We start from the raw sequence: 26,366 nt of genomic DNA on the forward strand, positions 1-26,366 counted from the left end.
GATTCTAAGCACCAAGTGAATTCCAGCCCTTTGGAAAGGGAGGGGAGCTGTGTCGTTTGGAACTGTAGGTTGATTTCAGTTCCAAGACACTTTAGGGTAAGCTTTGGATTGATAAGAGCCTACACCTAGAAAAGTATAGTTTTTCAACCCCAATTCCGAAGTAAGTGTCTCTTTGCTGTAGTTTGTATAACATTGTGTTTGCCATTTCCTGTGAATAAATGTACAATTTCATTAACTTGCTTTGCTCAATGCATGATCCTGGTAAAAAGGTGTAAATGGCCTGGTCTCCCATGACAGGCTATATTTACTGGTGGCAACGTGTGGTATCATTTGAGCTTTGTTTTAAAATCCGGAGGGGTCTTCTAACATAAAAAGAAACTCGTAGATTGCGAGCTCTCAAAACAAGTAGTGACTTGCACATGTTACACAAAGCAGAAAAAAGCACAGGTTCTCTCTGTCACTTAGTTTAGTGCCACAGGTGGAAGATGGACAGCAGGTCAGGTCGGTACCGGTCATGGGACCGCACCAGAATTGTTGCCCGATGTGAGAGTTAAGGATTGCCTACTGACGGACAGTCAAAGCCAATGCTTGAGGACTTGGAAAATCATGAAGTCAGTATTTCTTCACCTGCAGTTGCAGTGGTCACAAGTCCAGCCAGGGTGCAGGTCCTTCCAGCCCTGGTGGAAGGACAAGGGGAGGAAGCGGGCAACAACATGGACATTGTTGGGGGGCCAGTTTATAGGTTTAACGCTGTTATCTGGCGCTGCCTTGGAGACTCCAGGCTATCCCTGCTGCGGATGGCAATGATTACAGACAAGTTAAAGCCTTGTTAATCACACAGTATGCCTTCACCCCAGAAGCTTACAGAGGCCTGTTTAGGACAGAGGAGAAACACCACTGGGAATCTTACATTCGGTTTGCGTCCCGCCTGGTATTGCATGGAACACAGTGGGTGGAGGGATGTAGTGCCACCAAGTACCACACTTTGCTGGACTTATTTTTCAAAGAGCAGTTTATGCAGCAATGTCCACTGGACATAAGGGAATGGGTCTTTGACTGCAAACCAAAGACTTATGTGGATGCTGCTAACCTGGCAGATGAATTTTTCACCAGTCTGGCACTGAATCGCAAGAAAGGGGCTGCCTCAGATGCGGCCACTCCGGCCAAGGGAGCCAAAAGCGCACCTCAGTGGAAACCTAAAGCTGCTGCAGATGGAAGTGCACCTAAGGGCTGTTCTAGTGTGTGTGTGTGTGTGTGTGTGTGTGTGTGTGTGTGTGCGCGCTTGCTGCGCCGTGCGCTCGGCATTTATAGATGTCTGAGGATAGTCAGCCATTCTTTAATAGGACCGCGCACGGCTGTGTGCGTGGAACCGGACGACAAGGGGGAAGGTGTGTCTGTGTCTTATAGTAATTATTCAATCACACAATCTATACACCACACACTACCTTCCCAGCATGTCGCTCCCGGCAGCACGGACTCTGTACACACACACAGTGTGCAGCGCGCGCACGGCCGCACAGTATATTACGAGCCTACACCTGCAGAGTTTAACCACGAGAGGAGGTGCTACCAGTGCAACAAGACTGGTCACATAAAGCCAGGCTGTCCAGACCGTGCAAAGTCCGAACAGTCAGGTGACCATGCCACATGGCGTACCGCGGTCCATCCAGGTTGCCCAGGTCTTTCTTGATTGTGGTGCCGGACATAGCATGAGGGAGGTGGGGTATTGACCTGGTTAGATACTAAGGTTCTCCTTGGTATTGACCTGGGACATGTTACTTGTGTTTTTACGGTGGAATTGGCTCCTGTTGCAGCGATAACCAGGAGCCAGAGCAAAGGAATTGCATCTGTTTTTGCCGTCCCCGTGCATTTGTGACCAACAGTTACAGGGGTCTCCCAGGAGACCAGGACGGTAAGCCAGACTGAGTCGCGACAAGGTTCTGACTTATATTCCCCTTTAACGGTTCTGTTTCTCCCCCCCCCCCCCCTTATCTGTTCCCGTTCCCCCCGACTTAGACTAAGGGTGTGTGGCCAGAATTAGGGACAGTTTTAGGAAAGCGGTGAGGGCTGGTCCCAGCTTGGAGGGCATGAGACTCCGGGCGTCCAAGTCTGCCTCGGACAGTGGGTCAGACCGGTTCTTAAGGCACCGCGGGCTCTTCTACAGAGAGCAGGTTCTACCACACCAGATAGGGTGTAGACAGTGCTACCGAAGGAGTAAAGGCAACAGTTGTTACAGGTAGCCCATTCCATACCCCTAGCGGGGCATCGGGGTCACTCGGACGAGAGCCCGGCTGTTGCAGCGTTACTACTGGCCGGTGGCATCCGGGGTAGTGGCAGATTTGTGCCGGTCCTGTGATGCCTGCCAGCGAGTAGGTAAGGCGAGTGATTGTGTGAAGGCACCCCTGAACCCACTACTGGTAATAGGGGAACCCTTCCAGAGAGTAGCCATGGACATAGTGGGACCTCTCATGATCCCCAGTTGGTCTGGCAAGCGTTACATACTCACGGTGGTGGACTTAGCCTCGGGGTACCTGGTAGCAGTAGTGCTCGCCACAATCGACGCTTGGGCAGTATCCAAGGCATTGATAGTCCTATTCACTAGAGTAGGTTTCCCTAGTGAAATTCTGACTTATCAAGCGTCACAATTCATGTCAGAATTGTTAGTGTCTCTGGGATTCGTGCGCACAACCCCTTACGACCCCCACACAAACGGTCCATGTGAGAGGTTCAATGGGACCCTCAAGCGAATGCTTTGAGCTTTTATAGAGTCTGAAGGAAAATATTGGGAGATTCATTTGCAGCACTTACTGTTTTGCATACCGCAAGAATCTACCGGGTTAGCTCCCTTTGAGCTTCTATATGGTCGCAGGGTCCCGGGACCTCTTGACTTATTCCGTGAGAGATGGGAAGTGGAGACTACCAATATGGATGCATCTGTGCTTCAGTATGTGGTAGATCTCAGGGACTGGTTGGAAATGCTTATGGGGTCGGCGCAGGCTAATCTCGAGGAAGCTCAGACCAAGCAGAAGACTTGGTATGATCAGAATGCTCGTAGCATAGAATTCATCCATGGGAAGCAAGTGCTTGTTCTGAAGCCCGCTCATCAGAACAAACTAATGGCTGCCTGGTCTGGACTGTAGACAGTATTCCGCAGGGTGAATGAGTGCAACTATGTTGTGCAGGTAGGTGGAGAGACAGGCTGAAATAGTACTTGTATTAATATGCTTAAGGAATATTCTCAACAGTGTGGCATCAGTGATGGCTATCTGTAGCCCACCGATTGGGGACCCGGCGAGCAATGCTCTGCCTGACCACCTAGGGGAATCTAGGCAGGGAGGCACAGTAGAACAGGTTGAGATAGTGTCTCAGCTCAGTGCACAGCAGAAAGTGCAGGCAAAGGCTATGTTAGAGCAGCATAGGGTCCTGTTCATGGATAAGCCGGACAGGACACACATTACTGACTATCCAGCAGAGATAAAGGGCAGTATAGAGAGGGGAGTGGAGGAGATGGTGGCCCTAGTGGTAATTGTACCGTCCCAGAGCCATTGGGCTTGTCCGGTAGTCCTGGTACCCAAGAAGGACGGAACCACTCGGTTGTGTGTGGACTACCGGCAGCTCTATGCTCAGACGGTGTCAGATGCTTATCCCATGTCCCGCATGGATGAGCTCTTAGATGAGCTTGCGAGGGCAAAGTATCTGACCACTATGGATTTGTCAAAAGGTTACTGGCAAATCCCTCTGACCCAGGAGGCTAGGGAAAAGTCTGCATTTATCATTCAAAGTGGCCTCTCTGAATTTTTAGTGATGCCATTTGGTATGAAAAATGCCCCTGCTACCTTCCAACGCCTGGTCAATAAGTTACTGGAAGGGATCCAGGGTTAGGCAAGGGCATACCTGGATATTGCTGTTTAGCAATACATAGAAGACTCACTTGATTCATGTAGCAGCAGTGCTAAGTAGGATCAGGGAAGCAGGACTGACACTGAAGCCTACGAACTGTCTAGTGGGTATGGCAGAAGTGTTATACTAAAGGCACAGAGTGGGTGGAGGGAATCTGAAGCCAGAACCAGCTAAAGTAAGAGCTATAGTTCAGTGGCCCATTCCTAGGACCAAAAAGCAGGTCATGGCTTTTTTAGGCACCGCTGGCTACTACAGAAAGTTTCCTCAGTTCCTCAGTATAGTGACATTGCATTGCCCCTGACAGACTTGACACAGAAACAACTCCCGGTTCTGGTAGTCTTGCCTCCTGCCTGTGGAAAAGCTTTTCAGGCACTGAAGAGAGCACTGGCTAGTGCTCCTATTCTGGCTGCACCAGACTACACTTAGAAGTTTCTTGTGCAGACCGACAATGCCTCAGACTATAGTACTCCGCCAGGTGGGCAAGGACGGGGGTGAACACCCCATTGTGTACCTGAGTAGAAAGCTCCTACCCAGGGAAGTGGCTTATACCACAATTGAGAGCGAATGCCTGGCCATAGTATGGGCTTTAAAGAAATAGCGCTGCAATCTGTATGGCAGGGAAATATGTCTAGTAAGAAATAACGTGCAGCTACTTATTCCATTTTCCATAACCAATAGACTTAGGATATTTTTAAAGTGTGTATTTTATGGAACAGTGTGTTCACATACAGATAAGTTTTAAAACAGAGATGAGCTGCGGCTTTCAGAACCAGTGTTCTGAGTGAGCCAGTGGGCTGCCAACTTGAGTGCCACTGTGTCTACACATACAGTCAAGATGAAAGCCACAGAGGATGTCAGGTGTCAAGACCATTTGGAAAGGAGGGAAAGGACCAGTATCCACGTCCTGAGATCAATGGACACTATTTGCATGTTCATTTGCCCCACCATTAGCCCTGTTGTCTACCAGCTTGTCTCTGATTGGCAGTGGAGAAATTTCTCATGCTTTGGATTGGGTATAGTATTTATTTATTTTTTGTAAGTCAGAGGTATTATAACCCCTTGCGCCCGTTAGTGTGTTCCTGTGTTCTCCAGGGTCTCTCAAAGTTTTTCTCTCAGATTCTAAGCACCAAGTGAATTCCAGCCCTTTGGAGAGAGAGGGGAGCTGTGGTGTTTGGAATTGCATGTTGATTTCAATTCCAAGACTTTTTAGGGTAAGCTTTGGATTGATAAGCTCCTACACCTAGGAAAGTATAGTTTTTCAACCCAATTCCCTAGTGTGTCTTTTTGCTGTAGTTTGTGTCACATTGTATGTTTGCCTTTTCCTGTGAATAAATTTCACACTGGTGCCGGAAGTTGGGCCCGCCGGGATGTCAGGCCCAACTTCCATGTTCATCCTCCGGGCCCCAGCTCCCATCTACTTGGGGACCCGAGGCAGCCTCCCAAGGTAAGATTCTTGGCCCTGGATATCGTGGGTGCGCGTGCGACGGAGCGCATGGTGTCGTGCGCCTGTCGGCCAAGTGATCTGTGTGCTGAGATCCACAGTGATGGGGAGGAGTGTGACATCACAAGACTGGTGCGCCCTCATTGGCTGAACTGCTCTCGTGACCTGGCCGACGCGCGACAAACACATTCTCGTCTCCTGAAAGAGCTCGTGACGGCGTTATGGCCTGCCTTATAGACATGCGGCTTGCCACGCTATCGCTCACAGTATGGAGGGGGCGGGGAAGAAATTGAGTGAGTAGCGGCGGGAGTGGGAGGAAGATGGAACTGTTGCCCACCAACAAATTGTACCCATTTATTTGCACCCCTGGTCTAGGCTATGCCTGTTTCTCATACCCACACAACCTTCTCCAGTGATAGATTACTAGTTGGTTTATGCCATACTAATTTTATGGTGGGTAAGAAAGTGGTAAAAAAAACTCCACCTTACAGTGTACAGCAAATAAAAATATCACTTATGAGCACATTTATGTGTCTGACAGGTCTGCAACCCTGCTTTTCACCATTCTCTTTAGTCTAGGTTTAAATCTCCTTTAAGTATATTTTGAAAACCAGGAGCAATTATCATTTATTATGCACAGAGTTGGAGGACGAAAACAATAAAATATGTACACACACGTATATGTATACACGCGTAGACGCACGCACGGGATACGGTTGATGTTTCAGATGGCTGCTTGTTAATCGAAGGAGAGTAGGTGTTGGGGTCTTGTTCACGTGATTCTTTCTCCCTTTTGTGCTCCAATTATAATTTAAATGGTTCTGTTTCTGAAAGTTTTAAAAGTACACTTTAGTGTTTTCAAGGTGTCTGTTTCCTATATTACAGCTGTGGTTCATTGTCCTGTGTGCAAGCATCAGTGTGTTCAGAAGGATATTGTTGAGAATTACTTCCTTAAAGAAAACAACTCCTCTGACCAAGTAAAAGAAATAACAATCCAGGTAAGGCTAGAACCATTTCACAATTTGGAAAGTTTACAAATCTAACCAGTTTATTTATAAAATGTTTTACCTGGAAGCAATACATCGAGTTACCTCTCGTTTTCAAGTACAGCTCAACCCCATTATAACGCGATGCAAGCGTGGCTCCCAATTTTTGTATTTATGAATACTTTACAACACGATTATTGGTATCTTAAATACTTTATTGTACAATGCATACAATTGTACATTTTTTTTCTAACGCGATCCGCTTATAGCGCGATGTGACCCCAAGCCCAGTTATAAGGGTGCTGAGATGTATGTCCTGGGCACAGAGTTATGATGACATACATGGTTACAAATACATGTAGTTGCATTGGAGAACAAAACGGCATATTGAATTGTAGAGGGTATCAAATTTGCTACGGTATATTTGGGGTGCCGAGTTGTATACTATGTCCCCATAGTTGATGATTGGCATTGGCATCTGCTGTGCGATTCGCTTTCTGACCAGCAGATTTAGGGAGGATTTGTTCCTATAAAGTACACCTAGTTTGGCATAGGTTTTGGATGTCGGGGTATCAATGTGCATCCCAAATGTTAAATGGGAGTCAAACCATATGCCCAAGTATTTAAAACTAGTAACAGGAGTTAGGGTGGTGCTAGCGTTGGTTCTGATCTGGAGCTCAGTCATTGGAAGCTTTAAAACTGTAGCCTTGGTCCCAAATACCATTATCCAGGAAATATGTACGTATTGCCAAACTTTTATATATCAAATTTCAGTCAATGTTTAGAATTGAAAAATGTCTGCTTTATTAATGAAATATTGAGTCAAAAGATCAACAATATGATTTTTGTATTCCTATTTCCCCTTCACTTCAAAGCACTTTATTTTTATTTCTTGCTTTGTTCTATTGCATGTGATTATCTCCATTGATTTCCTGCCCATTGTTAACACGTTTCCCTCATATTTTTGTCTTTAAAATCCAGAGGTGCACCAGTTGTGAGGACAATGCTGTGGCCAATAGTTACTGTATTGAGTGCACAGAGTGGCTATGTGAGACCTGTGTGGAGGCCCATCAACGAGTGAAATATACAAAGGATCACACAGTCAAAGTTACAGGTAATTCTAGGTCCAATCAAGTGTAACTGGCAATTATTCCTGATTTTCATTTTGCTGGTCTTTCAGGAATACATTTCTGCATTTTAGTTGTAAAGGCATTTTGCACAACTGAGACAAATCCTGTTTTTATACTTGCACCTTATTTTTTGCCTTTCAGTAATACGATATTAAATATGCAATTTGATTTCAATAAAAGCAAAATAAATGGTTTGCTATATAGATGTAGCCTGGCTCCACTTATCCAGAGTGGACCATGGGTGTTGCTGGCATGTATATATAGTACAGTAGGCACACCTGTAGTAAACATTAACCTGTGCACGTATCATTAATGACATAGTTCTACATTAGGTCGCGCTTATAGTCCTGTCGACGTGACTTTATCATCGCCGTTGTAGCAGCAATTTTTGCTTATAGTGTTAAACGAGACGGCGACCAGGGGGCGTGGCCATGAGCGGTTCGCCCTCATTGGCTGAACCGCTCACGTGGCTGCTGACGTCACGCAGTCGCTGAAATCAATTTTCATTGACTTCCAGCGAAGCAACCAATTTGTCGCTCCACTATAGACACACATAACGGATTCAATACAATTGCTTTGACGCGATGTCGTGTCGCCGGGGCTATAAGCGTGGCCCTACCCTGACCCAAGGCTGGTCCTGATAACATGACTGAAAGTTTGGATTTTTGTTTCAATACGTGTGGTTTTTTTCTTCCACTTACGTGTGATGTTCTGCCTCTTTATTTACTCTGAACATTGGGTCAGGGTAATGCATACCTTTAAAATTTTATATATTTTTGGTGAAAGTTTTATACTTTATTTTTTTTTCCTGCAGAGGATATATTGGCCGATTTTTGTTATTTTTTTTTATTTTCTTAACACTTAAAACAATTTCTTTACTGATAAAATGTGTGCCACGTATGATTTTGCTTTGTTTAGAATAGATTGAGAATCACATTACGGTATTGGATTAATTTATAATTGCATTTTTGTTCATGTTAACCATGTAATGAATACATGTAGTTTTTTATTTCTTTTTATAGGTGGATCGACCTCAAAGGATGCAGAGCGTGCGGTTTACTGTCCCTTGCATAAACACGAGCCACTAATGCTCTTCTGTGACACATGTGATACCTTGACCTGCCGAGACTGCCAGTTACAAGAACACAAGGATCACCAGTAATACATTTATTATTTTCCTGTATCTTTTAGTCCTTATGTTTAGAATAGATGGTTTAAGAGACACTTGAAATATGCAGCATGTTAATTTTAGTTTTTGGTTTGTAATGCTGGTTTGACAAGCAAGGAACACATAATTAGTTCTTTCTGAACTTGTGATACTTTTTACACTGAATTTTTCAGGAATCATTTTACAAGCGGCATTCTCAATTTTAAAATTTTCAGGTATCAGTTTTTGGATGATGCAGTAAAAAATCAGAGGAAGATACTTTCAGCTCTGGTCAAACGGCTTGGAGAAAAACATACTAATCTACAAAAATCTACTAAGGAAGTTCGATCTTCGTAAGTATAAATTACTCTTGGGCATCACTATGTCAGAGTAGTGACTTAGTTTATTCTTAAACCTGTAACTTTTGACTTCATGGATCCAGTCTATTTACATTATGAAATTGTTTGCTTGAACTTGTCTGCCTACCTGACCCTTCATCGTGGACTACTTGGCAAGTAATACATACATGCAGCCTACATTGCTAATATGTAAATTGGCCTCTTGACAAACCGCATATTTTGAACTGACACTTGAAAATGTAATGAGCTCAGAATGGGATTTTGCCTACACTAAAGACTGTATAATTACTGTTCAATAGATCAAACATTTTATTGAGGTTCATTCTATATTACAGGATTCGTCAGGTGACTGATGTACAGAAAAGACTGCAAGTAGATGTGAAAATGGCAATCTTACAAATAATGAAGGAGCTGAACAAACGTGGTAAACTACTAGTGAATGATATGCAGGTATGTCCTTTCCTGTTTGGACGTTGTTTTTTTTGGGGGGGGAGGGTGGAGAGGGTCAACTAGCAAGAATGGGTGGATGTGATGCATGTTGGTGCTTTTGAGGTACTTGCTGGGAATGATCAGGGTTTATCTATTATTTATTATATAAAGCTCAACCCTGTTATAGCGCCATCCGCTTATAACGTAGGTTTTTTTTTTACACACAATCTATTCAATGCTTTATTGCTAACGGAGACGCACACAACATACACCCCCCCTCTGTATCAGAGAAGCATTCTTGAAGAGGCAGCGCATTAATTTACATGCAGTAAAACAGACAAAGTAACTCAAATGCATTCAGAATCGTTTCCCCATTCAGAAGCAAGATAGTGATGCTTCAATTAAAATTTACTGTACATTAACTGTATCATCATTGATTAGTGGCATTTATATTGAATAGTGACCTTTATATCTGCAGTTTAATCACTGTAAAGTGTTTGAGACATTGGTGTATCCTTGGAGAACTTGTGTAAAACATGGAATCTGGAGTATCATTTGCCTTTACATTAGTAGAAAAGCCAAAAGTAGCTATTAAATCACTGACTTAATGTAGCTGCTCATTCTGAACCCTTTATGTAAAAACAAGTAAACATATACAGAACAATAAAAGCTTCTGTACGCCGATAGAACAATCACATGCACTGTCTGGGGGATATTTAGCATTCTTTTACGTAGATATTTAGCCTCTGGTACATAGCAAGCTGCTGTGCAGGGTGATAAGTGGCCGGGGAGATGAGTAAAATGGGCATGAAGAGGGGAGGCTCCAGCCCTGAACCGCGCACGCTCCCCTAACTACTAGCAGTGCCTGCAGCTCTTTGACTGCTGGAGACACTGGGGAGGGTGGAGAGACACAGGGACAGCAGGAGGTAGGTGTAGCACAGAGCTGTCCCAGCTCTCCCCCTCGACGGACACGAAACTCTGGTTGCGGCGGCCATATTTTTTTTTGCCATCCCGTTTATAGCGTGGTTTCATGTGGACCCAAGCACCGCGTTATAACGGGGTTCAGCTGTATGTGTATATGTATGTAGCGATAGTATTACCAGGAAGTAATAATACAGTTGTCTTAATTTGAACAAAGTACATCAGTCCGAACTAGTTTTTGTATATATTTTTCCTATCCCGATCAGACATTTAATCGGTCCCCCACTGCTGTTGAACATTGTAATGTTTGCGATTTGGGTGGAGTATTACAGAATATGTGGAAGTGGTCAAAATGTGTCGTGGTACTCCTTCGCAAAAGTATCAAAAGGACCCCTGTTAATGAAAACAGCCATTTTATAATTTAATTATGATTTGATAATTTTGGGGGAAAGTGTTAAATGGCTGATTTACAATGTCTTATTTTAGAGCATTTCCAGAAGTTTGATTATGGCCAGTATGACTTTGAGCATGTCACTTTCTCTGCACTAGTTGTGAGTGTTTTTTCAGGGATTGATTTGGTTGTAGAAAACATTTTATTATGGCAAGTTGTAAAGGGGAAGTTACAAGTTCACAGCAAAAAATTAGGCTTTTGCTAACTGTATGCTTTATCTTTAGAAAGTTACAGAAGGACAGCAGGAAAAGTTGGAAAAGCAACACTGGGCAATGACCAAACTTCAGAAGCATCAAGAGCACATTCTCCGTTTTTCTACTTGGGCCCTGGAAACCGACAATAATACAGCATTGCTGCTGTCAAAGAAATTGGTATTAATGTTTCTTATGCTTTCTGTATATATTGCATGTATTGTTCCTTCACTTTTATGTAAAACCGTTGCAAATGTCTATCACAGATCTATTTTCAACTTCACCGGGCTCTAAAAATGATCGTAGACCCGGTTGAGCCTTTGGAAGACCTAAAGTTTCAGTGGGATTCGGACACCTGGACAAAGCATGCAGAGTTCTTTGGTAAGTGGGGGGAAAATCCCTCTTCATGTGTCCCCATTAACCTACACTTAACAGCACTATCCTTTTCTGACATACTGCCGCATTCTATATACAACATTTTGTAAAGTGTGAATTAGTTTGAGTCCCATTGTGAGACAAGTGCTGTATAAAGTATTGACAATCAAACCGTTGCCCTTAAATGTAACTATATGTAGAGCAAATATTTGACTTTAATTACGTTGAAATTAAGTTGTTTTGGGGGGATCTTGAATGGGAGAGTGTCAATCAATGTAGCGAGAGCAAGTCAAACCCCCTCCAAGTCTTTACAAACTAACTTAAATAAAATTATTGAGCATCAATTATCCAGATGTTTTTAACCTTTTAACACAGGCCTGCCCAACTCTTAAAGTGAGAAGGGCCGAACTGCTCCAAGGAAAAAAAATTGGGCCGCACGGGTTAAATCATCATCATCATCTCTCCTCCAGCACCTCTCCATCATCATCATCCTCATCTATCTCTCATACCCCCATCTCTCCCCCTCACCCACACAATACCACCCTCCACATCAAAAACACAATACTCCCTCCACATCCCCCCAGCCCATTCCATGTCAGCAGCCCCCCCCCCCAAGTCAGCATCCCATGTCAGCATCCCCCCCATGTCTCTCTTCCCTCAATATAACACTCTCTCCCCCTCCCCTAAATAACACCCTCTCCCCCTCCTCTCAATTACATTCTCCCCCTCCCCTGAATGACACACTCTCCCCCTCCCCTCAATATGACACTCTCTCTCTCTCCCTCCCCTCAATATGACAGTCTCTCTCCCTCCCCTCAATATGACACTCTCTCCCTCCCCTCAATATGACACACTCCCCCTCCCCTAAATGACACGCATTCCCCCTCCCCTCAATATGACACTCTCTCTCCCTCCCCTCAATATGACACTCTCTCTCTCTCCCTCCCCTCAATATGACACTCTCTCTCTCTCCCTCCCCTCAATATGACACTCTCCCCCTCCCCTAAATGACACTCTCCCCTCTCAATGACACTCTTTCCCTCTCTCCTCAATATGACACTCTCTCCCCCCCTGCAACTCACATCATACACCCCCTGCACCTCACATCACTTCCCCCCCCTGCACCTCGCATGTCAGCAGCCCCCCCTCACATGCCAGCAGCCCACCCACCCCTCACATGCCAGCAGCCCCCCCTCACATGTAAGCAGCCCACCCCCCCTCACATGTCAGCAGCCCCCTCCCCTCACATGTCAGCAGCCCACCCCCCCTCACATGTCAGCAGCCCACCCCCCACCCCCCACCAGCCCGTTTTTCTCTCACACACACACACACACACACACACACACACACACACACACACACACACACACACACACACACACACACACACACACACACACACACACACACACACACACACACACACACACACACACCTCTACCTCTACCTCTACCTCTTGTAGATCAGCACATCCTCTCTCCCCGGAACTAAGCCCCGCCCCCAGCATGCTCTGACCTCCCCGGCATCCTGCATCCTCCTCATGCTGCTTCTGCCCCCGCGCACTGCAAAACCCCGGGGGGGGGGTAGGGGGGAGCGCTGGAGGAGGGGAGGGGGATGAATGGCCGCCATTTTTTTAAACTTTAAAAAAAAAAAAAAAAATTTTTATTTAATTAATTGACTGGCGCCCGGCCGGAGTCACCGTGGGCCACACAGAGAGGCCAGGGGGGCCGCATGCGGCCCGCGGGCCGTATGTTGTGCAGCCCTGTTTTAACAGGTCACTACCAGTAATACACATTTGTCCTTGAAAAGGCATGGTACAATGACACTGCTACACTTCGCTTCAATGTGATTCTTATTAAAAAAAAATTTTTTTTTAAAGTTTTTAATTTATACTTTGATTTTCTCACAGGTAAAATAGTATCGGACAAATCGGTTGTGCTACAGTCATCTGGATCTGTGGCCTCACAATCTGCTTTGGCTGTAAATTCCACTCATGCATCCACAAAGTCATCTGCATCTCAAGTCTTGACACCACTTACCAACTTCAACCCAATGGTTCAAAATCGACCAAGGCCCAGTGCTTCCCAGAATCAAGCTTCACCAGCGAGAGCTGTTCTAGAAGGCCCTGGAAACTTCATCCAGCCCATGCAGGTGCAGTTGGTTCAATAGGGTGGCATTTTACAGATGAACCATCAGCCCTAGATGAATAGGACACAGGCATGTTTTATTACATTTTCTGGGCCATGTCCTGGTGTGGGCAATGTTTGTGCATTCTTCATACATAGACCCAGTTAATTATCTTGGAAGGCTCCGTGAGGTAAAGGCAATTTGCTGAAGCAGATGGACTTCTAGACATTAACTTCAGATAACATTTATGTATGCCTTTATATAGCACCCACGATGTACTCTGCAGTTTCCAAAGACAATACAGTACAGAGAATTATAATACAGTAATCACAACAAAATCAGACCCTAGGAAAGGATATCCGTGCCCCGGAAAGCTTACAATCTAAACTGACATGTTGGCAAATTTTAAGCAGGTGTGGGAATAAGTGCAGTAGATGGCAGTTCTTGGTCACAATGGTTGGTAGGAATCACTGGGGGATAATAGCCAAATGTCCAGGCTATTTGGATGCTTCATTTAAGAAATAGATTTTCAGGTTTGTCTTGAAGGTGGGGAGAGACGGTGCTTGGCGTATACTGATTTCCACAGATAAGGTGCGGTGGGGGAAGGGGATGGAAAGAAGACCATTCTGGGTAGAGTGCAGGGGCATAGCGAGAGATCAAAGCTGATATGTAGCCAAGAGCAGATGTAAGGAGCAGAACTTTGTAGGTGATTCAAAATGTTATGGGAAGCCAGGAGCGGGATTTAAGGTGATGAGCAGAGGCTGTTTTGGGGAGAAAGTGAAATTATTCGAGCAGTTGAATTTTGTATTGATTGGGAGAAAGTTGTGAGGCAGGAAGGCATTTTGGCAGTATGTTGAAATGATTCAGACGAGGGCGAGGTCATGTATTCGTTTTAGCAGTATATTGACAGAGGGAAGGGTGGGCCGTGGCAATATTATGGAGGAAAAAACGACAAATTTAGTTTCTTGCCGTGAGTGGGAAGGAGAAGAGTCAAGTGTCACTCCCAGGCAATGTGTTTTTGCGACCGGGTGGATGGTAGTACCATTTACGCTGATGGAAAAGGTGGGTGTTAGGCCAGATTTAGGGGGAAATAAGAGGAGCTCAGTTTTAGACATATTAACTGGCGAAGTACCATCCATTAGGATATAGCCAGGAAGCAACCCGAGACTTGGGACTCAATGCAGGAGTGAGGGTAGGGTTGAATAGATATCTGCGTATCACCTGCATAGAGATGATACCCAAGGCCAAAAGAGTTAATGAGGTCACCAAGTGACCGTGTGGAGAGCGAAAAGGAGAGGTTCCAGACCAGCCCTGAGGTACACAGATCGACAGAAGAAAAGTTAGCAACAGATAGAAAATGTGAGATGGGAATGGTACGATGAGAACCAGGATAGGGCTTTGTTGCGGATACCAAGAGAGATGAGAATATGCTGGAGAAGAGTGATTGACCGTATCAAAAGCAGCAGATAGGGAAAAATGACCTTGGTATTTGGCTTCATGCAGAGTTGTGGCTATTTTAGTTAGCACAGTCTGAGTGAGCTGTACGAAAGCCAGACCCTGTAAAGGGTCGAGGGCATGGGAATTATAGTTGATTAAGCATGTATTTGAATGCAAGTTTTCCTTTCATGACAACGCTTCTTGTCTTGAATTTTGCCTCTTGTGTACCTTAATTAAATTCATGGTCAGTTCAACTTTTTGTTTTTGTTTCAATCAAGCTGCGCTCGCTAAACTTTCAAGCCGCAGTTTTATTTATTTTTATTCCTGAGCAGGGGGTCCCTGGATGTGGTCCCCAAACAACATCAAGGGATCCGCTTATTCCTAAAATATGTGGAACAAAACGACATTGTAGTGTAATCACAAACAAAGTTGCAATATCTCACTATCTTTGTAGCTTTCTAGCTATATTGTATCCACTAGACAAATTCTTGCCCAATGGAAAATCTAGTTAGACCTTTGGAACCTGGGGGGTACTTAAAGGTAGGTCTGGGGACCGTAGATCGTCTCCACAAACTGGAAGGTTTCCATTTAGTTTGAAGGTTTTTTTCCCCCCTCTTTTTTTTTTTTCTGACCACTTGTCTTTTATTTTCAGCCCCTCGAAGGTCTTGAGGGATCAGCTGCAGGTATGTTTACTATGTATAGTCCAATTAATGAGATTTATGGAGTGTGGTCCCATTTTAGACTGCACTAATGATGGTAATATGGTTAATAGTTCAAACGACAATAACAATTGACATTTAAGTCTAAAAGTTAGTTTAATTTTTAATGGGGACTGTGAATCGTTGTTGGAGAAATGATTGTCAAGAGGGTAGGGCAGGGGTGTGCAAACTCGGGGCGTGAGATCATGAGGGGGTGGGGAGGGCACAATGCTTGGAGGCCCTGTGCATGCTCTTGCACAAAGCATTTAAATGAAATGCCGGGGATCGCTCGTTTCCTTACCTTGTCTCCGGCTTCTGATGATGGGGCATCAAATGACTCCACAGGGGTCACATGACGTTGCACTGCCATAACAATGTGTCACATGATGATGTGACCTCAGAATGCCGGAGACAAGGGTGTGTTGTGCAGGGGGAAAAGTTTGCGCACCACTGACTTTAGGTGATAAAGGACCAAACCCACAGACATACCCAACACCCCCCTCCCTCCCATAATGTGGTATGCTTGCTAAGACTGATGTATTTGTATTTCTTTATTTTTTCCCCCTCTCCTGTTCCCTATACATCAGGAGAACCGTCTGGTCTAGAGATGACTGGCCAGAAAAGGTATGAGTGTATTTGATTTATTTTTAATTCTATTCTAACATGGTCAGATCTAAGATATCTAATATATTGTATTTTTTTTTTTTTTTTTTTATAGAGGGCGTAGCTCAGATGGTGATGTGAATGATCTTCTGAAGAAAGTTCCACGTGTTAGTTTAGAGCGCTTGGATGTTGACCTTAATCCGGATACCCAGCCACCAGTTTTCAAAGTTTTTCCAGGAAACACCAATGAAGATTATAATTTAATTGTAATTGAGAGAGGAAACCTGCCTGGAGACGCTGTTGTAAAAGTAAGCCTTCGCATGTGGTCTTCGCTCTTATTTCCTAAATATGACACTGTTTTAATTGGCAGTCATGTTTAAAACCTAATGGAGTCATGATGGTGAATCCACTTGGCAAGTTATGGAATGGTTACCTAGTTATTGGTATTGCACGTGTGATTGTTTAAATAACATGGTTAAGAAATCGGCTAATTAAAGATGACTGGCTCCTATTCTCCTTTTTATTAGGAGGAAGCAATGGAAACTGGAATCGGTATTCCCACAGATGAGCCTAGCGAAGAGAAGCCCTGCATTGCTCGCACAGATGGTTTGTCAGAAGGTTTACAACCTGCTATCCGTCCTCCGAGTGTTGCTAGTGATAGTGCTTCCTCTGATTTTCAAGACTCGAGTATTAGTGGTTTTTCAGAATCTGGCAATGCTGTACATTGTAAAGTCTGCCAGAAAGACGGGGTTCTACTGACCTGTAACCAGTGTAGATCCTGCTACCACAGAGACTGCCACCTGCCATCACTCCAGGAAACTCCAAGGTACCTTTTGACTTACAGCAGTCACCTGTCATAAAAAGATTAAAAACAAAATGTTGACGATAGATTTTACCGGATTGCTTTTAGAAATGGTTGCTATTCTAAAACAAAAACACCCCACAAACTAATGTGTAACTGTACAGGCAATATTTTAATTATCGCCAAATGTACTGCAGACATAAAAGGCATTAGTTCAACCAATTTATACTAGTCATTGCAGTCTGCATTGCACTATTCTCCTTATTTGCTGGCAATTAAGTTATCACTTTGATTTAAACCATTCCAAGATCACTTTGGATATAAGATCTCCCCAGAGGGAGCCTTATTTTAGTGATTTTAAAGGGGCTATCTCTCCTAGGAAAGAAGGGAATGAATTCCAGTGGCATGCTTAAGGGGTCTGTCTCATTTGGGTAACTTATACTTTGGTTTAAACCGCCCCACAAACTGTCACCTATAAGTATTTTTAAAAGTTGGAATTTGGAGGGTGTCTGATTTCCTCTGGCTACTTTTGTGTGGTGTCTGTTTTCAATAAGTGCTTGTACAGCTTGATTCCCGCCTCACCTTAACTTTACTGGTTCTCTGATAAGGACAGGCTGGGAGATGGGTAAAGAAAATACTTGCGTGAAAAATACTTCCCCATTCAGAGGCCCCTAAAAGTCAACACTTACTATGTGGGATTGCACCTTTTAAGCATTTGCCATTACTCTATTTCTAATTAAGTACTTTTATTATCATGTTTGCTATAGTGCTTTGTTTCGGTGAAGGGGGTTCCCAATTTGAAAACTTTTTAAGCGCTTCACTGTCAAAATAAGAGGTTCCTGTAGAGAACACGTGTTACAATTGGGGTATGCTATGCAACTATATGTATATTTATGTATAAATTCTTAAACTAAGTTATTGACTCATTACTTGATGGTTTTCTTTTTAGTGGAGAGTGGCAATGCATGCTTTGCCAAGACCTGACTATTAAGAACGACCAAGGTATTGGTGTCATTTCACCAGTAGACCTAGACACCAATAGGTTATCACCAACTGATCAGAAGGTTTGTAAAGTTCTGTTTTTATATATTTTATATTCCATCGCAGGAAACTGTCTTTGCTTGTCAGATTTTTCTTATAACGGGTCACATCATCCTCGGTGACAGGATTTACGTATTTACATTAAAAGTAATTCAAACAAGACTTGGTACAAAATGTATGCGCATAGTTTTGTAATACAAACTTGTATTTCCAACTATACCTCATGTGCTTTTCATAAGATAATTCTGCTCTTTAGTGCAAATAAGTTCAAAGATTTGTGTATGATGTGACTTTTCAATCAAATATCAAATTGCTCAAGTAAATCTTTGGATGTACCGATTTGTGATAATCTTACTCTTAGGTTTACTGTACGAGTTAATTGTGATTTTTAATGAGCACATTTTTATCAAACTACAACTTTGTATAATACTGAAATTTCCGCAACCCAGAAACTCAATACTTTGTGTGGCTTTGTGTTTTAAGTCCTTTAAGCCTTTTCTTGTTCCTTAAGTCAACAAACTTCTTGTTTTTTATATACATGTAGCCAATAATCTCCTTATATTGCTTTATCTTGTCAGAAATGTGAGCGTCTGTTGTTGGAGCTGCTTTGCCATGAACCTTGCCGACCATTCCACAGGCTGAACACTGGAGTAGTAAGTTGTTTTTCACATTAAGACTTTAAACATTACATGGTTTCTTTTCCACTTTTTTTTTTTCTTCTTCCTCCCCCTTACCGACATGTTTGTTAATCTTACAATGTTTGTTAATTATGAGCAGTTAATTTGGGGCTCTGTACTACATGTTTTAAAATTCTAACTGGTTAGTTAATGTGAAAGATAATTATAAAATACATGGACTTGTCCAGCTTTCCTGTTTTAAAATTCTATATTTTAAGCCCACATAACAAATCAAAATATTCACCAATGTGAAACAGAACGAATATCAAGAAAAGATCTATAGTCTGAAGTGGAATAGTCACAAAATGGAATATGCCAGCCCCCAATTCTTTGTAGTCCTTTTTGGAATGAATTCCACCAAGATATATTTTCTGCATCGTATTCCTTTCGTATGTGTAAATTCTTTGGTGTTGTTCCAGAACTGCCCTTCCCTATCCTAGTTCTTATTTCCCTTGTTGATCACTTCCTTAAGATTGTCGACCTCTGTCAACCACTGGTACATCTCTTCTCCAAATACTACATGTCCCCCCCAACCCTGGGGTTTGTAGTACTCAAGAGTGTGTGTACAATTCTGTATTATTGGAGCTCGGATAATACCATAACTTTCCTTCATGATAGTTTAATTCAATGTACACCACAAGCCCTTATCGATCCACTTTATCATAGAACAGTTTTGTATCGATCGCCTGTGGTCCGAATTCTTCCTGGTTTCAACAACTTTCCTGCTCCTAAATACCACATAGAATTTTAATGGAGGTTTTGTAACTTTGACTACATTATCTTTCTGCCAACACATAATGTTTCTAAATCTATTCCAATCAGATATATTTACATACCAGGTAGGATCCAAATCTTCCATAGCCAAAGTACCTGGTCTATATCTGCATGTATCTGATGGGGATTGTCTGTTTTATTGACTTACACATTCTTAAGACACAGTTGCATATATCTATTCAGGCGAAAATATGGTGGGTCACATTTATATCGATCTTTCCAAATAGATTCCACCATCTTGATCTTGACATGTCCGTAGCAATTTATTTTTATCCTGCAACATGTTCCCATAAAAATATACAAATCATGATATACAGTTTTTGTATCTTGCTTCCTCTTCCGGTCTGGTCTTCCATCTTTGGTTCTGGAAGTGGTCACTGTTCATCTGATTGATCCGTGTCCTTTGTTTAGTTCTGGTTTAGAAAATGGTCTGTGTTCTATAGCCATGTCTGGTTCCAAAAAGTTTCAGAAACCATGGACCTGTTAACGTAATACGCTCGGGGAAAGAAAATCCCAGCTTCTCCGGTACTTTGTGTCCAAACGGGACTCTCTTCCAGGTTTCCAAATCCATCTTTGACATGGGAAGAAAGTCTGTCAAGTACAGTATCGGGTGCTTGGCAGTGACATCTGTTCATTTTCACCTGCCGTTCCTTTGTATAATTTACATCAATATCTCTGTATATACAGTTTATAGTTAAAATCTCAGATTCTGATAACTTTTTACAGTAACAATAGTGTTGTTACATTTCCTTTAACATTTCAAAAGAACCTTTTCTGAATATTTTTATAATTACCAATCATAAGTAATATGCACTATATACTATATTCCACCTACCTACCTCCCCCCCCCCCCATCCCCCTTTAGGGTAGATTGCTCCATTAAAGTATGTGGTCATATCATTCTATTCATTTACAAATGCCTGTAAATATTTTTAAAAAAATGCATTTCTTTGTTTAAAAAAAAAAAAAAAACCCCCAGGGATGGAGACAATATACAGAAGAAAAAAAATGGTGCAGAGCTGTCAATCGCTACTCTTCATCCTGAAGCCATGCTCCGCAATATCTCGAATAGCCCTACCCATGGCTTTGTGGGATGTGACTTCTGAAATCAGAGCGTGTATTGACCGTTGTACCACTAATACTGTTTGTACACTTTCTAGGATGATACTTTAATTGACCTGACCCTCATCCGAGCCAAGCTTCAACAGAAAATATCTCCATCGTATTGCGTTCCTGAGGATTTTGTTCGAGATGTGTGGATGATGTTCAGAAACTTCAGCAAATTTGCAGAGGTCAGAAAGCCCACATTTGTGAAATATATATAATTTTATTGTGATGTGCCTTTCCTTCTGTCATGTTCTCTCATACAACTGTTTTACGACCATTGAGATATATCTATCAAATAAAAAGATCACTTGAGAGGAAATTCACATGTCTGACACATGTCTGACACAGGTCTGCAACCCTACCTTTCACCATTATCAACTAGCTTACAGTGCTTCCACTGTGGCAAGGGATTCTGGGAAATTACATGCAAATGAGAACACGTGTCGCCTTTTTGCCTGAAATACATTTTACATGGAACCCCCTATAAACTAATGCTAGCTGTTCACATAGCTTTTAAGCACAGCATGTGATTAGATGCAAAGCCAGTGAAATCACACAGACAGCTGTTTTTACCTTTTCTCATCAGCTGATTGTACTGGCTGCAATTTTCAAGGCTTGGTAAGTTTACCATACTGTATATAAGTTATGAGGGGTGAAAAAGGTGACACAAAACCTCCACCGTGTAGCCTATAGCAAATAAAAAGATCACTTGTGGGCACATTCACATAATGGCATGTTCTTGTACAGCGCTGCTAGTTTTACGTAGCGCTTTACAGAGATTTTGCAGGCACAGGTCCCTGCCCCGTGCAGCTTACAATCTATGTTTTTTGGTACCTGAGGCACAGGGAGATGGTGACTAGCCCAAGGTCAAAAGGAGTTGGCATTGGGAATTGAACCAGGCTCCCCTGCATCAAACTCTGTGCCAGTCAGCGTCTTTATTCACTGAGCCACTCCCCTCTCTCTTAGGCCCGGCCATGGTGCCTTCGCCCCCGCGCAGAGGCTGTGGGAAAGCGGGTGCTTTCCCTGGCCATGGTCGAAGGGGCGTTCCTAGGGGCGGCACGGAGCTGGGCGAACAGCTCACGTGACCTGTGTGGCGCACCAAGAAATCAGTTTCCACTGATTTTATTGCACAACGCGTGCCTCTGCCTGCGTGCGCCATCAATGCCTTAAGGCAATCTGAACGCGCCCTATGCGGACGCCTCCGCGCGGTTTCCCACACCATGGACTCTGCCTTAGGCTGCGCTTATAGTGCCCGGCACCAACGTTGCACCAAAACAAATACATTGAATCCGTCGCATGCGCTTATAGTAAGCACGATGTAGCAACCAAAATTTTTTAAGTCAGTAGAATTTGATTTTGGGAGAGACAGTCACGTGACTGTCTACACCAATCACAAAGCGCCTATTGCAGTCTGCCATCCCCCTTCGTGACATCACTGGCCTTGTCGCCAGCGATGTCGCTCAAAGTTAAAGTGCAACTTTTGCCAATGGCGACGGGTGACGTCATCGGTCGCGTCGCCGGCACTATAAACTCGGCCTTAGACAGGTCTGCAACCCTGCCTTTCACAATTATCACCTAGCATACAGTGCTTCCACTGCGGCCAGAGATTCTGGCAAATGACATGCAAATGACATGCAGTGGAAGCACTGTATGCTAGGTGATAATGGTGAAAGGCAGGGTTGCAATTTTGGTTTTTATTCTCTACATGTCTTCTAAATTACTTCAAGATGTAATATTTTAAAACTGGTGCTTCACTAAATTCTACGAACAATGTGCATGTGCACAGGCAGTGCTTATATAGTAAGATTATTTGTGGAACGTTTTTTTAAGATCTAATATTGAACTTGTTTTTCAATATTGGTCATGTTGCATGTATGGGACGTTTCTTCTACAAACACAAATTTCTACGCTATTCGTTTTTTAATTTTTTTTGCAAATAGTGCAACATTCATGTTTTAGTATTGTATTTATGCTTCATACTTTGCACAAAGGAATGTATGGCGAAAGCTGGAAGTGACTAGGCCTGATCCTTGCAGGCCAGTGTACTTGGGTATTAGAAAGGTAGATGGGATTGAGTCATAAATCTGTAATGTAAGGCTGGTCTTTTCAAAACATTGCTCAGCTAGAGCTTCACAAATTAAAGATTGCACTGGTAGAGAGTGATCGATTGGAAAATGGTTGTATATTTATATAATACATTTGGTTGTAGTTGAAAAGTTATAGAAACGCAAACCATTTGTATTTAGTAAAACTTTGTGGATCTTTTTCAACTAGGGTCTTATCTATGCACTTTATACAGGTCTAAGTAAGTTATATAAAAAATAGTTTTGCATTTTACAATCTTGCTTTGTCTTCTGCATTCTGTTAGGACAAAGCTGTGGTGCAATCAATCATTGAGCTTCAGTCTTTCTTTGAGGCCAAACTCAACCATCTGTTTGGTGACCGCAAGTTCTCATGTCTCCTTGGGGAGACGGTGTGTGAAGAGGAGCAGCAAAGTGAAAGCCTTACTCGAAGTTCACCAGTGAGCACAACTAGTGAGAGTGTATTATCTACCAAGAACAGCATCGAACAAGATTAAGCCTGGATGGATCTGTCCTAATCTTCTCAAAGTGGAGATGCGCATGTCTTATGTCTCATTGTCACCCCTGTGCAAAGAATTGGAGAATTGAAGTTCCAATTATTTTTGGGTCATTTACGTTAGTTTTTTCCTTTTTGTTTAGATGATCAGTAGGCTGCCATTGGAAGTTAAATGTATTTTTGCCTAAAGCAATAAGGACATTTGGGAAGAAGCAAATATTGGCATATACTGTGGCAATGTTTGCTTGATCTCATTTGTTGCGCTCGGCCCCCCCCCCCCTCCCGTTCAACTACTCATACTTCCTGTCTCATACATTTGTGTTTTGAGGCTCCCTTTCTTACATGTCATGTTTCAATGATGTGGCGTAAATAATATGGTATATCATTAACTCCAGTGGTTAGGCTTTACATCATGGTTAAAAAGCTCGTGCTGCAGCACTGCAATCACAGGACTGTCTCTTCAGAGGCAACTGTTGTGTACTGATAACTATTTTTTTTTTTTTTTAATCTCGTTTCTCTTCTATCCGATTTTTATTTGCTTCTGGAAAAACTGCATCGAGTGTGGCATGACCCAATGCTCTATACCCATAGAAATAGATCCTTTATTCTGTGGTATGTTACATGCTGCTTCCATTAGCCATGCCATGCTCTGGTTAGAATAATAGAGACCCACGGTAACGAGGCAGTCTACCCCAGGACCGAAATTGGTGTGTTTTTGATTCCAATACTCTTCATTGGCATTTTGTCAAACATATTAGCAGTAATTTATAAACACACTGAACTTACTTCACTCCTCAGATGGGGAAGGGCTCAAAATAAATTTCAAAACAAAATTGCGTGGGAAAATAAATGTAAATAAAGCCTTTATAAAGATATTAAAAAAAAAAAAGTTTTTTTTAATTCACAAAGCAGCCCATAATTCATATTATGCCCTATATTGTGGTTATTTTGATTTAAAGTCGTAATTCCCTCTGTGCCACCCCTGTTGGTTTTTTTTTTTGTTTGTTTGTTTGTTTTTTATATATGTAACGAAAGCATGGGATATATCTGGAGCTGAACTGCGATTTTGATTTCTGGGAACAAAGTGGTTCCAGAGATACTTGCCGAAGTAGGTCCTGCCAGTAATTCAGACGTTTAAAAACCCCATGTTACGTGGGCCAATGGGAAGCGGTAAGATTGCCGCTTCCTATTGTCCTGCTTGTGGTGGGAGATTTAAACCTCCTTTTTTGTCCTCTGGAGGGGACATTGCTGGAGCACCTTCCTGTGTTAATCTCGAACCGGAGCTGAAATCAACACTGTGCAGTTCCAGAGATGACCTGTTTCATATGCATGTGTAAAAAAAAAAAATAGGAATGGCACCTTTTTTAAAAGGCACAATGTTTTTCGATATTTTTGAAGACTCTAAATATCCCTTTTCCTGTAACTCATTCAAACTGCGATATAAATAGTACTTGTGCTAGTTGCATATGAGCTTGTTAGATATAATAAAGTATTAGTTTTAAATATTTTATTTTCTATGCAGGCAAGTTAAAAAAAAAATCTCGTGTGCATTTGAGTCTGTACTATTAACACAGGTGAAAAGTTTGAACACTAGTCTGCAAATTTGTGCTGTTTGTAAAAGAATTTGAAAACTGCACTTGTGAACAGTTTGACAGGCTAAAACCAATATCTGTTAATAGCATTGGCTATTTAATCTTCTATTTTTTTGTGTGCGAAATTGTCCTTCGAGTTACTACTTGAAATCGCATTGTACCTATTATCTTTGCTAGTTCCAATCGGTGATGTGATTTTAAGTTGAAATGTAAGTTCACCAGAAGTACAGTGCACACAACGCTGGCTAACTACATAGATCTGGTTTTACAGTTTCCATTAAGGGGATTTCTTTGCTCTAATTTAAGTGTAGAGCTTTTTACACGTATTATACAATTGGGTCTTCTGTCTTTAGTGACCAGAATGCTGTAAATAGCCACTTCATTTACATATTGATTTTTCACTCTAAGCTCTGTAGTTTAATTATACCTACTACTTGGTCTTTCTTGGTTTTCATTGAAATACATGTGATAAGCCACAACTTATGTGCTTCCTTTATTTGTGATCACCACTGTTTCAGCTATCCCTACATATATTGAGGTCAAGTGTTCTGCTTTTGCTCCTCAGTTGAGTTGTTGGTTTATTCCATGTGTCGTTTTCTAGAGTGCAAACTTTGTAAACATCACTGCAATTTTGAATGATACTCTACAACACCAGTTTGAGACATTAACCTTCAGAAAACAAATTAAAATTAACATAAGTTGAAAGTCATGAAATACTTTTTGTTCCTGCAGCTTATCAGAATGAAAATTACTGCTCAACCCTGAATTGTGTTGGAACTAAATTGCCTTTAATAATACTGTTTAAGGCTGAAATTAAAATGGGTTCCCCTCTTACTCTGTAGCCATTTAAAGTGTATACTCATTAGCTGATGTACTGTTCTGTTTGCCTAGCTATCGACTATGATATCTGGTGATCTCTTTGTAAGAGCAGTGAACATTTGTTGGGAAGCTAACTTTTTCGTTTTTGTATTAAAATAAAGGAACACTTTCAAATTCCTGTATCAGTAAAAATGGTTTTTGTTTCTTTTCACTAAAGTGGTATTTGTTTTTAGGAAGTTTCCTTTACCAAAAATAAGTTTATCTCCTGATACAAAATGCTTGTATATTTTAGAATGCTTTCATGTGGAATAAATTGTTGAAACTTGTGTGTAACAGTTTCCTTAGGAATAAGAGCTGGTTTCCAGTACATTTCATTGAATATGTTCAGAGAACAATTCCTAGATATCGACTTAAATTTAAATTAGCAAACTATCAACCACTCAATTCTTCCAAATAAAACAAAATTGTCTGTAAAACAGACACTCAAGTTATAGCAGAAACTACATCCGAAGTGAATTTTGAATGCTTGTTAGGAGTTTCTTCTGGTTGAAAGTAGAAGTTCTGGAAACATGTTTCAAAGCATATATGCTTAACAAAACTGAAAGCCGGAATATAATAAACTGAAAGACGGAATATAATAAACAAGTGCATACAAAATGGCATTGATTTTACAAGTAAACTCTGCAAAACCATGAGATTGCCATGCGTTCATTAAAGTAGCAATACTTTCTCATTTGAATATGTAAAGCATGTCTTAATTCTAGTTTTACTGGCAATAGTT

The 26,366-nt window shown here is 42.2% G+C and overlaps 1 protein-coding gene across 1 annotated transcript in view; it reads left to right on the plus strand.

The window, feature by feature from the left end:
- The window catches only part of TRIM28 (tripartite motif containing 28), a 36,197-nt gene extending 10,286 nt beyond the window's left edge, over positions 1 to 25,911 (plus strand). The window contains exons 2-17 of the mRNA XM_075605178.1: positions 6,227 to 6,339; positions 7,309 to 7,441; positions 8,480 to 8,615; positions 8,841 to 8,957; positions 9,299 to 9,413; positions 10,989 to 11,135; positions 11,222 to 11,336; positions 13,241 to 13,482; positions 15,548 to 15,578; positions 16,181 to 16,217; positions 16,312 to 16,504; positions 16,724 to 17,022; positions 17,948 to 18,062; positions 18,618 to 18,692; positions 20,651 to 20,782; positions 22,966 to 25,911. Coding sequence (XP_075461293.1) covers positions 6,227 to 6,339; positions 7,309 to 7,441; positions 8,480 to 8,615; positions 8,841 to 8,957; positions 9,299 to 9,413; positions 10,989 to 11,135; positions 11,222 to 11,336; positions 13,241 to 13,482; positions 15,548 to 15,578; positions 16,181 to 16,217; positions 16,312 to 16,504; positions 16,724 to 17,022; positions 17,948 to 18,062; positions 18,618 to 18,692; positions 20,651 to 20,782; positions 22,966 to 23,175 — 2,210 coding nt within the window. The 3' untranslated portion in view covers positions 23,176 to 25,911. The remainder of the gene's footprint in view (positions 1 to 6,226; positions 6,340 to 7,308; positions 7,442 to 8,479; positions 8,616 to 8,840; positions 8,958 to 9,298; positions 9,414 to 10,988; positions 11,136 to 11,221; positions 11,337 to 13,240; positions 13,483 to 15,547; positions 15,579 to 16,180; positions 16,218 to 16,311; positions 16,505 to 16,723; positions 17,023 to 17,947; positions 18,063 to 18,617; positions 18,693 to 20,650; positions 20,783 to 22,965) is intronic.
- The last annotated feature ends 455 nt before the right edge of the window (positions 25,912 to 26,366 follow it).

The sequence above is a fragment of the Ascaphus truei genome, chromosome 6 (assembly GCF_040206685.1).
Source record: "Ascaphus truei isolate aAscTru1 chromosome 6, aAscTru1.hap1, whole genome shotgun sequence".
Taxonomy (NCBI): domain Eukaryota; kingdom Metazoa; phylum Chordata; class Amphibia; order Anura; family Ascaphidae; genus Ascaphus; species Ascaphus truei.